The 16,007-nt window shown below is 41.7% G+C and overlaps 1 protein-coding gene across 3 annotated transcripts in view; it reads left to right on the plus strand.

Annotated features, from left to right (window-relative positions):
* Positions 1–16,007, plus strand: part of TP53BP2 (tumor protein p53 binding protein 2) — a 58,637-nt gene that overhangs the window by 13,077 nt on the left and 29,553 nt on the right. For all 3 annotated transcript variants that reach the window (XM_058802567.1, XM_058802565.1, XM_058802566.1), the window contains exon 2: positions 10,879–11,026. In XM_058802567.1, coding sequence (XP_058658550.1) covers positions 10,879–11,026 — 148 coding nt within the window. The remainder of the gene's footprint in view (positions 1–10,878; positions 11,027–16,007) is intronic.

Raw genomic sequence — 16,007 nt, forward strand, 5'->3', positions numbered from 1 at the left:
TGTTGTTTAGGTGTAGGTGGTGTTAAAAATGCTTTTATCCCTGATGCATATCTATTCTTGTTTTTCTCCAGGAAGAGTCTTATCTTGTACAAAATCTTTTTTTATTACCAGGAAAAAAACTGGGCTTTCTTTTCATTGTGAGAAAGTACCTGCATTTTAAAGGACTGTCTTGAGATTTGCAATTCTCCCAAGTCCCCACAGGGAGCATTTACTGTGGCCCCTTTTTGGCCTCTGGCCATGTAGGAGGCTGAAGGAACCATAACACTTATTCCCAATGGGGGGAAGCTCTATTACAGCAAGAGCAGCCTACTTGCTTTTTTATTTTCCTTTATGAAATTATTACTACCTTTTTTTTCTTTTGTACAAAGACTTCCTCTGGGTTTGACGTAAGTACAGAAAATTGAGATGATTCAGGCTTGAGCTTGAGTTCATAACCCCACTCATTATGCCTGGATGTTGCTTTGGCTTTAGGATCATTGGGAACAGCCCATGTTTTGGTGCTGAAGAATGGGAGGAGGAGCAACTGGAACCCCCGTGTGATTATGTTGGATGAGTTGGAATGCTCCCCTTTGCTGTAGTACATATCTATTGTAAGAATTACATGGTATAATTTTTTATCTGCCTGAAAATAACATTAATTTCATTCTGCTTGTGTATGAAATGTTCATAACTTAGTGCTGAATGCAGAAGATGAGGCAGAGTCTGCCTGAAGGGGCAAACCTCCAAAGATCCAATTCTCCTTTGCCAGCTCCAGGAGGAGGAGGAGGAGGAGCAAGCTGCAAGTAGGACACCAAGAGTACAACCCAAACACCACGTGTGGGCTTGCTGTTCTGACAGCCAGCTTGCAGGAGTTGATGGTAAAATGTCCAGCAGTGCACAAGTGGTGTCTGCAGGGATCCATGAGGAAGGATTTGGGGAGAAAGGGAAAGAGTATTTTGGGGTGGAAGGGAATATGTTGAAGGAGAGGAGCTGCACAGATGGCAGTGACAGGGATCTGTGAACATGCTGCTCTGTGGTGTAATGTGAAGAATATATGCAGGGTTTGTTTACCCTGGATTTCTGCAGCTGTGTAACTACATTGGTGCAAATTCAAGTGGATCCAGGTCTGAGCAGAACGAGCTGTGGATTATTGGTGTTGGCAAATGTGTGCTCACTAAAAGGCTGTGGTTTCCTACATGTGTTACTGAAACCAATGTATTTTATATATTTTACAGGCCAATTTGTTTGGTTTTTATACTTGTATTGGGTTTGTATAGCCAGGTTTTGGTGGGGGAGGGCTACATGGGTGGCTTCTGTGAGAAACTTCCAGAAGCTTCCTCCATGTCCAGCAGAGGCAATTCCAGCCAGCCTCCAAGATGGACCCACTGCTGGCCAAGGCTGGACCAGTCAGAAATAGTGGCAGCACCTCTGGGATAACATATTTAGGAAGAAGCAAAAAAAAAAATATTGTGCAGATGTAATTATGGCTGGAGAAGAGCCGAGTGAGAATATGTGAGAGGAACAGCTCTGCAGACACCAAGGTCAGCTCAGGAGGAGGAGAAGGTGCTCCAGGCACTGGGAGTGAGATTCCCTGGCAGCCTGTGGTGAAGACTGTGCTGAGGCACCTGTGCCCCTGCAGCTCCTGGAGGTCCGTGGGGATGCAGAGATCCACCTGCAGCCCATGGAGGAGACTCCCACTGGAGCAGGGGCATGAAGAAGAGGCTCTGAATGGGCTCTGAACCTGCGGGAGGCCCATGGTGGAAGAGGCTCCTGGAGGAGACCTTCAGACCTGTGGAGAGAGGAGCCCATGCTGGGGCAGGTTTCCTGGCAGGACCTGTGGGGCAGGCTGTGCCTCTGAAGCACTGAGCTCTGGAAGAGTGACCAACCTTGTAGCAGTTTGTGGAGAACTCTTACCTGGCGTGGTGGACTCACACTGGAGAAGTTCATGGAGATCTTTATCCCATGGGAGGGACCCTCACTGTGGCAGGGAAGGACTCCTCTCCCTGAGCAGCAGCAGGAACAGCCTGTGATGAACTGACCACAATCCCTATTCCCATCTCCCTTTACTGCTGCTCTTTCCAAGCTAGAGCTGGAAAGGTGGGGGAAAGGTCTTACTGTACTTATTTTCATGCTCTGAGTTTTTTAATCACAAATCCATTTAACATCTCTAATTTGAATCTCTTTTGCCTGTGACATTTGGGGGATGATCTCCAGCTCCTTATCTCAATGTATGAGTCCTTCATTATACTTTGTCTCCCTCATTCATTTGCAGAGGGGAGTGATAGAGAGGCTTTGGTGGGAGCCTGGCATCCAGCCAGGGTCAACCCACTACAAACTTTCAGATTTTTTTTTTCCTACTAAATGCTGATGTTGCAGTAGATCCTTGCAGTGTAAAAGTATGGGTGGCTTTAAAAGCCTCTGTTGAGATTTTCTTGCCTTGTGCCTACATGGTAGCCCAGCCGAGGAGTGGGGAGTTAGGTTGCTCCTGTGCTGAGTGTTCATCCAAAATACTGAGCTTTATTTGCATAGACCTTTCTGGTGTCTGGCTTGTGGGAGGACTTTTGCTTTCTTGTGTATGAAAATGCCTGAAGAAAAATGTCAAGCTGGAAAATGTAGCTTGGGTTCAAAGTAAAAGTCTTTGTTTGGAAAGCTCTGAAAGACTGGGTGCATAATGCTCAGCTGAAAGAAGGGAGGATGTAGGTCAGAAATCCTGTGTTTACCAGTCCTGATAGACTTCACAAAATCAAAATTGCTAATCTAAGATAATGATTTTCTACAAGATTTGGCAGGAAAATTGTTATTGCATATTCCTCATTAGTGAGTCTGAACTGCAGTGCCGAGTTCTGTTGTTGAGGTTGCAGCCCATGAAGTAGAATGAGAGCAAACATCCATCCATTAATTTCAGACAGTAACAATACTTGGCCACAACTTGGAGCTGTTTCCCTTGCAGCTCTTCAGATTCCCATCATGATTATTCAGATGCCTGATAGAAATGTAATGTGGCATTTGTGCTGTAGCCTTTGCCCACTTGAACTAGCATATACCATAAGCAGATGGCTTTGATTCTGTTCTCTCTACACTAAGGAAAAGAGGGAGGAGGAAAAAAAGGAAGGGGAAAGCTTTCTCTATGAGGAATGGAAAAATGAGCTGAAAGCAGCAAAGTGCACATAGATGTACGTTGTATTTTAAGTCCTGGAAAAATTTGACATTTTTGTTAAAGATAAAATACAAATGCATAACAAACTTATTGTTTAAGTAAGTTTGTTATTTAAATAATACCATGCCATTGAGAGTAAAAGCTCAGTCTTGTTTTCTGCTGTGATACAATGAGAAGGGAAAAGGGCTGTGCTTTGTATAGACTGGGAATAATCTGAACAATCCCATGGTGCTTCCTACTGTACTCCACCTACCTTGCATCATAACTTCCTTTCCCATATTTATGGCCCAAAGCCAGTGCAGAATAAACAGAGTGGAGTGTGAGGAGATGGCAAGAGCTGAACTCTCTGTGTTTGGGTGTGGCTGGAGGCAAGCACTAAACTTTACTCTGCATTTCTCTTGAACCCTCATTGAAAAGGATCAGGGATTGCAGGCATCCCACGTGCCTGTGTTCTAGTAAGTCTATTATTATCTTTTGCTTACCTTAATCTTTTGCTTACCTTAATCTTTAGGGAGGATGTTGCCTGTGGAAGGACGGTTTTCAGGGTCTGGGGAAGTTCATGCAGAAGAATGACTGAATTGCTCTGTTGTTGTGGTATGGTTTGCACTGAATGGAGAGCTGTAACTGTGCACCAGCTCTGACTGCTGCTTCTCACAACAGGAAAATGTGCTGTTGTGCAGGCTGTCTTCTGTTGTTTAGAAAGTTGCATCAAGTCAGCAAAAATATCTGTTTTAGCCACTGATTTCTCTGTAGCCATCTGGGAAGGTGCAGCATCATTCCTCCCACTAGGTAAGATGCAAGACTTAAATTTAAAACTCTTTGTATGGAGGGGTTTTGTATTTATCAGGGAAGGCTTAGTAGTAGTTTAAACTGTGGGTAAAAGCAGTTATTTCTCTCACCTGTACTTAAAATGTGATAGTTAATCTATTAATTCTAAAATTTCTATGTTGCTAGTTTTTCAGTTAACTAAAACTAGCTTCTAAAATTACATTTTAGTTCAGGATTTAAGTTCCTAGAAAAAGATGTAAATTAATTGAAAAGACCTAAGAGAACGACTTCTAATTCCTCCTTAAAAATGATAGCTGAGAAAATTTGTTATGTAAGCTAAAACCATTATTTAGCTGTGTTATGGAAATAAAAAAATCTTGAACACAGGTAATGAGTGCTTGAAGGGATTAGGTTTCAGTCTGAAATGCAGCTAATAAAGAATGTGCTACAGAATGATGTTATTAGCTCTGATGCAAAGTAACAAAATGAATCAAATTTTCCAGAGGCAGTTTTCCCTTTTTGGCTATCAAATAATGGGATTGGCTCTGCTGTTTTCTCCTTGTGTGCCTCAGTTTCCCTGCCTGTAAAGTAGGAAACTGCTTGCTTGTGTCATGGCTTCCTGCTCATAAAGTGCTTTGAAGCTGAAGAACAGTGTGTGAATAGATGCCATGGTTTGTGTTGTATAGTGCATGCTGTGCAGGAAGCCTCCATAAAGTTAGGAGTCCAGACAATAGTGAAAAATAGGGTTGTTATTTTTGTAATATATTCTCTTCTTGATTATGTTTTATAAGGGACTGAGTTTTGCTGATTGTTGCCCATTGCTGACATTTTATGATCAGAGTTAAGATTTTTCCCTAGAAATGTGGGGCGGGGGGAAATGTGTCCCTTTTAACTCAGGTAGTTTCAGGAATTAATTAAGTGTATTTTAATTTACATCATGGCCCATATAAGAGTGTTCTTCTGAATATTTGAAACCTGAATACTTGAATGCTATTAGTGTATGAATTAGAAAGTATCCAATTTAGCACTCTTTTAATTCCAAAGATGTGACATCAGCTTTATAATAACTAAGGAATACGAGAAGTCTGATCCTTGCAGAAACACCATCAAAGCTGAAAAGTAAATTGCATTTCTATTCCCCCCACTTTAATCAATAATTGAGGCCTTCTGATCTAAGGAGAAGAGTGGTTCAAGGCCTTTGATGTGAAATGATATCTTGTTGGATGGATGGGAATTATAAGAGTTGTGTTTGCTCAGGTTAGTTTTTGGAAATGGTTTCTTCTGGATTTGGATTTTTAAAAAAATTACTTTGTTTTTAATTTTTGTTTTGTGTGGCAACAAAGCAGGAGCCAGAATAGAGTGTGGTCATTGGCTAGCTCTGTTAAAGTGCTGGGCTTAAATATTTTACTTTCAGTTGAAAATGCATTTGCAGATGTTGAGACTTTTGTATTTAATATAGTTGTAATTGTATGAAATGTTGTATAATTATATGAAATGATCCAGTTGATGAGCTCAGCAATGAATGGGTCAGATTTTCAGGCAAAGGTAAGGCTGCTTGATGTGCAGGAGAGAGATGGAGGATTATAAAGTAGCCCATGATTTTCTTTAATTGATGCCCTCTTCTGTCCTTCTTTTGGTTGCTTTCCTTACTAAGCTCCCTTCCTGTTCCTGGGTGTGCTACAATCCTGACTTAGTGGCTGTAGTTGGACTTCATTAATAAAAAAGTTGAAGCAAAATGATACATTTTGTGCTGGGGGTACTCAAATTGTACTTCACACTAATGTGAATTTTTGAAATATTTGTGACTTGTAGTATTCACGTGCCCTCTAAACAAAGAAAAACTATGAAACAAGCAGAGAAGAAAGAAAACACAATTCTTATCTTGCTTGCTGTGCCTATGTTGTGCTGAAGTAAAATGCAATATAAAAATTGTTTACCCAAAGTAAAGATGTTTTATTCCCTTGGCCTATCAGGGCTGAGAAAGTGTATAAGTGAGACAGTCACAAAAAAATTCAGAAATAAACGCAATTCTGTGCAGTTGTAAACAAAAGTGCATAGCAAATTCAGTTTAAATCAAATGTACATAGTGTAGTATAATAAAGTAATTCATTAACCTTCTAATAATATAGAATTATTCTTCTATATAATTCTAATAATAAAGTCAGATCCATCATTCTCTCTTCCGTTTGTCAGAGTCGCTTTTGATTTACAATATTTGTGACTGAGGTGTCAGGCTTTTTTGGGACACAAAGTCCTTTATGTTCAGTACTCTGCTTTTCCATCCAGCTGTTTGGAAGTCAAGCACTGCAGTCATTCCTTAAAAAACTCTCCCTTGCTTCAGCTCGTGTGACCTTGGGCTTCCTCTGGTGTCCTTGGTGCAGCCGATCGAACTGCCTCATTTGGTGCCTCCATAACTGCAAACTTCTATTTGCTAAGCTGGAGCAGAGTCAGCTGGAATTTCTGATGTGATTTTAAAAAGAACTGCTTCAGTAGATGCACAACACCCCTGGTTTCTCCCAACGCCCCTGGCTTCTCCCCAGTATGCCAAAGTACTGCAGTGCTTTTATGTTTTAAAGCTTTTCAGTACCTGTAGAGAGCATGGTTTTGGGCTGGGAAAAGAAGGGCAATCTTTTAGTTTAGACCTTAAATTAGGGATCTGAGTCCTGTTCGAAAAATGCTTGGTGTGTGTGCTGGGAATTCATAAAACTCAATTTTTGTAAAGGAGAGAAAAACCCTCATCCAAGGCTATATGGAATTATCAGATGTTTCAGTAGTTGCTTTCATGCTGTCTTTAAAAAAAATACAACATCTGATTGAAATTTGTCTTCCTTGTTTTTTTTTTTTTTTTTTTTTTTTTGTATCAAGTGCTTAATTTATGCCTAGTTTCTAGCTTGAAACAGAATTTTTCGTATGTTGGTTTTTTCCCCCCTGAAATTGCTGGATGTTTGTATACAACTAACACCTTCAGTTTCAGGGAGGAGTGAGAAACTGTTTAATGTAAGGATTCCAGTTTATGAACAAAGTGTCCTGAGAGCGCTCATGTCCTTTGTTTCTTGTTGTCACACAGCAATAAAACAGTGATACAAACTAACTGCTGGGGTGGGTAGTGAATGGCACTGTTGAGCCATTCCCAAGGGAAGCAGGAGTGAGTCCTGGGGATCCCAGTTTGGGGTGGTGCCAGGCACAGGAGCCACCAAGGGCGATGAGCAGCGCTGAGAAATCACAGCAGGCGTTTGGTTCATATCAGCTTCTTCATCTTTCCCTTCTTCACCTCTCTGGGAAGAGGCATCTCTGTGATGGATGCTCTCTGGTCAGCTTGCCCTAAGCTCCAGGGTACCCCAGGAGGCCTTGCAGGTGAGCAGGCAGTGGTGGTGACAAATGTGACACCATTTGGTGCAAGAATAGAACAACTACTTACAGAACTTGATCATCTCAGCATTGCCTCTGGGGCTGAAGGGAAGCAGGATGAGATAACATCAGTATCATAACATTTTAGTTGCTTTAGACTCCAAGGACTTGAAGGTATGTTTTTTAGGGAATTTGCAGTTTGGTTGCTTTTCCTTTCCTTGGTTTCTAGAGTATATGGGCTAGAGGTGATGCAGACACTCCCAAGTCCCAGAAATGGCCCCACACAGCAGGTCTGAGTGCTCTTGGCTTAATGTATTAGTAATTATCCTGAGCATTGTGGATGGAAATGGCAACTCGTGATCCTTCCTGTGTAGTGTCTGTATTGCTAAATCCCAAGGATTAACAACTGGATATAGGCAGGCACACTGAAGAGTGAACAGCCCAGCTAGGGTCAAATTAGGTCTGCTTTGTGTATAATGCCATGGTTTGTATAATTTTCTCTTAATTCCCATCTGTGAGCTCATCTTTTAAATTAACAAATGTTGTTGCAGACGCACAGCCTGTGCCATTTCTGAATGGCATTCCTGTTCTGAATACAAGGTTGTACAGCATTAAATGTGAAAAGTTGAAATGTTTTACACACCTATATAAAACTGCTGTAAATCTATTTGGGAACTTCTTTTTTATTTTATACTTTTCTGCCCCAGTAATTGTGGTTGAGAGATATTCTTACCTGGCTGCACTGACATCCTTCACTGCCAGGCTCCTCTAGGGGAGTCAGAAACACTGCAACATGTTCTGTGACAAAAGATTAAAGCCAAGTGTCAGAGTTCCTGCTTGGAAAGCTTTGTCCCTTAATTTAGGTCACCACCTCCTTGTGCTGTCGACAGCAGAACCCATTGTGCTCATCTTCACTATATAGTAAATGTGTGGTAAACTGATCTTACCTACCTCCACATTCTCTCTCCTACTTTCTCTCCTTACAAGCTCCAAGTTTGGCTTTTTGTTTGGTTTTCTTGTTGATTTCTTGGGTATTTTTCCCCTCCCATAAAGTACCAAGGAAATGGGTGGGTAATGTAGCCATCAGGCAGTGTTGAGCTTGCTTTCAGCTTTTTCCTCTCGGTGAATATCTGTAGAAGGTTTTCAGGAATTGATCAGAAACCTTTGTCTTGAGGAGCTGGGCAAACCCAGTGGTCAGAAATTGTGTGTTCTTGGTGTAGTGCCAGGGTTTAGAAAACACTGTTTGCAAATGTTTGCACTGCCAGGAGTGGGTCACATACCTGCAGTCTGTGTAACAAGATGTGCAGAGTCTGGAGTGCTTTTGTCAAAGCTTTTAAAAGAGTAAAGGCACTCTCTCATATAGGGTTGAAGGGGATCTTGGCACTCAGAATAGCCCTGGAAAGGCTTTGGAGACATCAGGAATGTGCATGTGCACGGTTGTATTCCCTGAGAGTCTCCAACAGCAGATTCCTAAAGCTGTGAAACAGATGGAGCTGAATTTCTCTTTGCAAAGGCATTAAAAATCTCTAATTCCATAGTATTTACACAAAATCACAAAAATAGTGCATGTAGGAATGGCTTTGTTACTCTTAAAAAATGATTATTTAAATTCATTTAGAAGGATATTTATACCTCTCCCCTCTTGTTTGATTTTGCCTCCTTTTCCTCCTCTTTGACCTTTTGAACTCTTGCTCCTAAGGATGTATATCCCATTCGCCCTTTAGAAATGAGGACAGGCAAGGATTTGTATCTTTTCTTGAGAAAGCACCTTTTCCATCTGTATGAAAAATCCTGAATTGTATAGGCTGCTGTTGCAAATGCTTAGTGGAGCAATTGCTTTCTGGATATATTTGATATTTTTTGCCTTGCTGGGGGCCATGTGAGTAACAGCCAGTTGAGACTGAAGTTGAGAATTGGTCTCAAGAGAACTGACATTAATTTTTAGCTAGCAGCTAAACTTTGATAGCAGTTTAATGTTAATAGCATGTAGTGAGATGGTGCTCAGAGGCAGTAATCATCAATGTTTTCTATCAGATATGGCCACTGCCTTTTTAGAGTGCTTGTTTAGTAGTTGTGGCAGGAAAGACACAAGCCAGAACATCTGTGTGGTGTGTATAAACAGAAAAACCAAAGATAAGGAGCCTTCTCCAGTTGTGAAGAGGAAGCCAAGTAAAATATCCTTGGTTTCTTGGGAACGGGGTTTGGGGGCTGAGACTAAGAGCACAGCAAGTTCACTTGTGTTTTTAGGAACTTTTCTATGAAATGTGTTACAAAAATGCAAATTGTGTTTCCACTTCACTACCTATGTGGTAAACTCTGGTGGCTTTTTATACCAGATGTAATTACCATTGTTTTTCACTCTTGGTGAACTCTAGTTGACTGTTCCTTCCTCTTTTGTCAAATGATTGCAGGGTACATACACATGTAGTAAAGTGAGAGGAGTTCTGACAACATCACCTGAAGAGGGAAGGAAGGAGCACCAGGTCCAGATTTAAAACTGAGTAATTCTCTGACACTGTTGAGTCAGGGACAGATGAAATGACTCCATGATTCAGAAGGTGAAAAAGCAAGACTTTATTAAGAGATGGCATCCTTTTATAACCAGGATTGCTAAGGTGAAACCTGATTGGTCTCAAAGTAAAAACCTTTCACACTCTTGGTGAACCATGAATAGCCCACTCTGAAGGTACATACCTATGAACAGAAAGAGAGATCTTTTTTTTCATTTGATGCCGAATTTTGCCCCACAAGGCGAGAATAACTGCCTAAGAGACTCAGCTTAAGTCTAATAAGCAGGAGGTATTTTATTGCGACGCGTCGGGGAAATCACAAAATGGATTTCCAAGTTTCCCGTAACAAAGGCAGGCCTTTTATACAATTTTTGGATATAAGATTACATCAGATCATATACATAATCATATCTTTGCATGAATATTCATAAGGGGCGTGGTGTAGGCAGAGTGTGGGCGGGGACACTTCTTTTGAGGATCTTCTTGGTGGTCATTCCGGTTGCCTTCATCATGGGCTGGGGTCTCCTGATGAGTCTTCCTCTTTAAACTTTTGAACTTCTTTCCTAATTTGGTCAATCCCAGGTGTACTTGGCTCGGTCTGTATGGCTTGGCAAAGTTCTTAGGGTCAGTTTGACATTGTTGGCTCTGATCATGCTTAGCCCATCGCTTCTCCTATCCCTATCTCTTTCCTGTCATTGTGTTCCATGTTTTAGCTGATTAATTGCTCTATGTGTTTCCTAATACTATGCCTTTTTCAAATGCCTCACATTCTATGTTTTAACTCATCATTTCTTGAAGGCTATCTGTTTTGGGGCTTCACATTCTTCCTCTCTTAAGTTTCCCAGGCCTGAAGCCTGGGAGAATTCTCTTTGATTGAACTGAGAATCTCCACAATCCTCCAGCAATGTAATTTAGTTGAGCAGGAGATTATTTTTGCAGCGTCTCTTTTGCTTATACCTTAAAGAAATTTGGGGTTGTTTAGACAATTGTACCCACTGTAGTTGATAAGATGTTATCTGTGTGGGAAAGAATGCATTTACAGCAGGCTGGGACTCCAAGGTGCAGCCTGCCTTTGTGTTGGAAAGTAACCACGTGCTGTTTCTTTGTGTGCTGCAGATGTTTCTGACCGTGTACCTCAGTAACAACGAGCAGCACTTCACCGAGGTGCCAGTGACCCCCGAGACGACCTGCAGGGATGTGGTGGAGCTGTGCAAGGAGCCTGGGGAGAGCGAGTGCCACCTGGCTGAGGTGTGGTGTGGCTCAGGTAGGTCAGGCTGGCAGCTGCTGAGCTGCTGGGCATCCTCTGCTCCTGACAAGGTGGCACATGGGCAGATGTGGAAAGATGTGATCCTGTCCCAGAGAGTTCCTTCGTTGCCATTTCATTGCTTTCTTCATCACACTGGCTGTGTGATAACCCACCTGCAAGAAGGGTCACATGTGCAAAACTGAGTGAAAAGCAAAAGGGAGCTTGAACATGGAGATGTTTCTGTGTCTGTGCAGCCCTTCTGTGACTCAGATGAGTCTGAGGGGTGTCAGACAGTATTTTTCTCTTCCTCCTCCTCCCCACAGTGGGATTCCAGCAGCCTTTATGGGGATTTTGAGGTACTAAGTATTGGTAATTCTGTGACTAGTTCAAAGCAATTTCTTTACCCCACAGCCATTTTCACTTGCAGTAGTAAAATAAAACTTCCTTTTTCTGATGGCACCTTCAGTGTTACCAATTGCATTGAGTGTGTTAGCAGAAGTAGTGGGAGTTCCCTGGTGTGAAGTGCTCTAAAGAAACTGGGTGACAGGGAGGATGGAGAAGCTACTTCTGGCTGTCCTTTCAAGCCTGTGGAAAAGGGGTTTGTGCATGTGGCTCATTGTCACTTTTTTCTTTTTCTATGTTCTTCTGATCTTGGGAGTTCAGATCTCCCAAACTTGCTGTGCTCCATTGGAACTGGAGAATATATGAACAAAAAAACCCCTTAAAATATTACTTATGTCTCATGGCTTAAATGGGAAAGGACACTGGACTATCTCCTGTCTCCATGGTACTCACTGGCTACTGGGAGCCATCCAGAGGCATAAGATAGATGAATCCCTGGCAGGATTTTGAGTAATGAAAAATAATTATGTCTAAGCCAACCTTTTTGAGATGCTTCAACAAGATTATAAAAGAGTCAGATGATAAGGGCTTATATTTCTGTCTTCCTCTGCTGTTATCTAAGGCTCACATCTGTTAAAAGAAGTCTTTGGTGAGATGGATGTTTGTTTAATGCTAGGAGATACCTGAGTTGTCTCTTGATATTTACTTGCTTCTGACAGAGGTGTGATGTTTCTAATATTTCTAACTTTAAAAAATGGAGCAGAATTTTTTTCTTCTCCTTAGAAATAAAGAAGCTTTACTTCATCAATGATAATAAAATAAAATCAACAATTCATCGTGGAAAGAGATCTTCTAGGAATGTATTTTAATTGTTCATCTTTGTCTGAATCAACACAATACTGAAGTCTACAGTGAAAGGGAAGTAAAATAAAGGTTTAGGTAAAACTACTGAATTTATACTTAACCTTAATGCCCACACCCTGTTAAAGAGCACAAGTGGTTGTGGTGAGGGACAGGGTTCTCCTGTTGGTACTGAAACTGGGGCTGTGTCAGAGTGGGCAGCTCCTCTTGTGTTTCCTGAATCTGGATTTTTGCTTGGCTTTTGAGATGGTGGTGTAGCATTTGCTATAAAGGGCAGTGAGATTGTCCTGAAATCAAAGGACAGCACCTCCAGGAAGAGGCAAGTGAAGTCTGCCACTACTTAGGGTCCAAATGTTCTGCTTAAGCTGAAAAATGAACTTTAAATAAATTATGTGGTGTTTTATTTATACCATCAAATTATCAGCCTTTCTGAGGCTGGAGGTGTAAGAAAATAATCTGGATACAGAAACATAAAGTGAAGCAGATAATTTTTTCCTGAGATGAGTCTTGCAGAGACATCATGAGACACACAAGAACAGATACCTAAGACAAAAAATATTTTGTCCCTTTTTACAGTGAAAAGTTTTACAAGATCATTGAGCCAGCCTTTGCCCAAACACCACTATGCCAACTAGACCATGGCACTAAGTGCTGTGTCCATCTGTCTCCTGAACATTTCCAGGGATGGTGACTCCACCACCTCCCTGGGAAGCCTGTTCAAATGGTTAACCAACCTTCAAGTGCAGAAATTCTTCCTGGTGTCCAACCTTACCCTCCCCTGGTGCAGTTACCTGGGAGAAGAGGCCGACCCCCACCTGGCTGCAAGCTCCTTTCAGGGAACTGTGAGTGTGATAAGGTCTCCCCTGAGTCTTTTCTCCAGGCTGAACAACCTCAGTTGCTCCTCATCAGACTCATGCTCCAGCCCCTTCCCCAGCTCCATGGCCCTGCTCTCTCCAGCGCCTCCGTGTCCTTCTTGCAGTGATGGCCCAGAACTGGACCCAGCTCTCGAGGTGTGGCCTCAGCAGTGCTGAGCACAGGAGGACAATCCCTGCCCTGCTCCTGCTGCCCTCATCATTGCTGACACAGGCCAGCAGGTCAGTGGCCTGCTTGGACACCCTGGCTCATGTTCAGCTGCTGTTGACCAGCACCCCCAGGTCCTTTTCCACTGGGCAGTTTTCCAGCCCCTCTGCCCCCAGCCAGGAGCTCTGTTTGGGGTTGTTGTGACCCAAGGGCAGGGCTCAGCAGTTGCTGGAGTTCCAAATACAGTTCCCAGTTGTACTGTTAACAAAAATGCATTTATCTCAATAGCATTAAAAGATTTGAGTACTGCATTCATGCATGTTGCTTTGGATGAAATGTGTCTTGAGCATCTGTGTAGCATCCAGCAACAAGCATTTGCAAGATGTTTTCATGTATATTTAGGAATTTTTTTGGCAAGGGGAGGAGGCAGTGAGGGAGAGAAATACTTTTAGCTTTTTGCTAATCTCATTTTCGATGTCAGCAAAGTTTTCCATCTTATTCTGCCAGGATTAACCATGATTTCTGTTTTGTTTGCATATTACACTGAACAAATTCAACTGCTTTGAAACAAACATGGTGCAGGACAGCTAACCTCTGGGGGTAGAAACAAGAGATTTGTGTTGGAAAACGACTTCTCAGACTTCAATTACTGGGATCCTTCTTACATCACTTGTTTCTTTCTTCTTCTGACACTTGCTCAGGAATTTTAGCTTCTATTGTCAGACCTTATTAAGTCTTCTTTGAAAGATTGCTGCAACTGTGCTGGAGGCACTTTGCTCCCTGAAGGGGATAAGTTTACTACTCTCCCTGTCCTCCTAGTTTTGCTTGAAATTTGGTGAATATCAAGGCAAAATTTCTTAACCTTCCTATTATTATCCGAATTCTGTTAGACAGTTACCTTGCCTACTGTGGAAAGCAGCCAAAAGGAGTGCATGTATAAAGATCTCCTTTTTTTTCTCTCTATGAGACAGACAGGAAAAAAAAAAACCAAAACTGATTGTCCATTCTTCTTGAGCTTTCCAAATGTACATTTGTTTGGTATTTGAAAATCTCTTTGACCTTCCTCTGAAGCCAGTGAGTGGTATTGACAGAATCCTTGTGTAAAGGGCATCTCCCTTGATTATAGAGTTTCTGCTGAAGTATTGCTGAGCTGCTAGAAATCTGCCTCATAAGCCTGCTGTATAGCCTTTAAGACAAAAATCTGCCAGTGGTGCTGTTGATTTTTTTTTTTTTTGTTGTTGTGTTTTTTTCCCTTTTTTCCCTTGAATTAAGGTTTAGCAGATGAGGAATGTTTTCTGCTGTCTAGACAAGTAACCGCCAAGAGACAGCTTTTTCTGTAACAGTGACCTACTTGCTTATTCTGTAGAGCTAATCTCTTCTGACAGTCACTCCAGAAATTCTCCTTCCTAGATTGCTTGAGCACAGCTGCAGCATTTTCATTTAAAGAAACACTTTTATGTTGAAAAGAGCTTTCCACATACTGCAAACATGTTAGCAGCTCCTTTTCTAATGGAACTGAAAACATTTATACTTAGTGCCAACGATTTTTCCTGCTGAAAAGATGATTTCATATTAAGACAGTGACTTTTTGAAAGACTTTATTGAATATGAATGAACTACTCTGATTTCTTTTTTCTCTCTTTCCCCTCCCCTTGCTTAAAAAAAAAAATGAAAGGAAACCACCAACAAAAGCAATGTCAGGAAAAATGAAACTGGTGCAAAAATGGTGGTATTTAATTTCATTCTTTGTTTGCTTGTCTTTATTTCTCAGGCCAGGAACAATATCTTCTGCTTGTCTGGCATCCAGCACAAATGGGTCCAAACATGACCATGAGCCCCAATGCTGTTAGAAGATACATCCTGGCTATATAAATTCACTACTGTGATATATTGACCACACTGTTGCCATCACATATAAAATAGGCAGAAAAATTGATGGTAAAACATCTAGAATAACAAAAGAAACTGCTTTGATGTAAAGATTCGGAGACCAATAATTAATTCTATTTATATTCTGGCTGTGAGTGTCTGGTTGTGATACATGTAAATTTTTAAAGAATGGTAATAACAGAAAGGGAGGAGTAGTGGTAGATTTAGATTCACACTGGGTTTTTTCTATTATCAAAAGGCAGCAAGTAAGGCTTAAAAATTACTTAAATGACTGAATCCTGAGCTTGGGGATAAAAGCAGGAAAAGAAATTCAGTAGAATTTGTGCATGTAACTTTTCCATCACAGTTATTTGAAAGGAAATGGCAAGTTCTTACTGGGCTCACTTTTCACTGTCTGATCCTTTTTTTACTTTGAGCTGTGAATCCAAAGTAGTTCAGCTTTTCAAGGTTTATCAGAAACAGGCCTTTCAAAATGCATGTCGTATGAAGTTCATGAAATCTGCTGTCCAAAACAATGAGCTGGATCTGTGTCTGACAGGAGCTGTGGGAGAACACTTGAAGTGACAGGAGCTGTGCTGGCACACTGAGCATCAGCCCTGCTGCCAGGCAGCCTCTCCAGGCTGTGAGTGCTCCTGCCTGAGCTTGAATGCAAGGGCTGCCATCCAGCGTTGGGAGAAGGATTCCTCTTCCCTGAGAGTGTCTTTGCATCTCTCTTGGTTCTCTACAGAAGGATTCCTCTTCCCTGAGAGTCTGTCTTTGCAGCTTTCTTCCTTCTCAAGAGAAGGATTCCTCTTCCCTGAGAGTGTCTTTGCATCTCTCTTGGTTCTCTACAGAAGGATTATTACAGCGACCTGAGGAGGTCGCTGGGGGTGAGAGAGAAGGACGA

This window comes from Ammospiza caudacuta, chromosome 3 (genome assembly GCF_027887145.1).
Source record: "Ammospiza caudacuta isolate bAmmCau1 chromosome 3, bAmmCau1.pri, whole genome shotgun sequence".
Taxonomy (NCBI): domain Eukaryota; kingdom Metazoa; phylum Chordata; class Aves; order Passeriformes; family Passerellidae; genus Ammospiza; species Ammospiza caudacuta.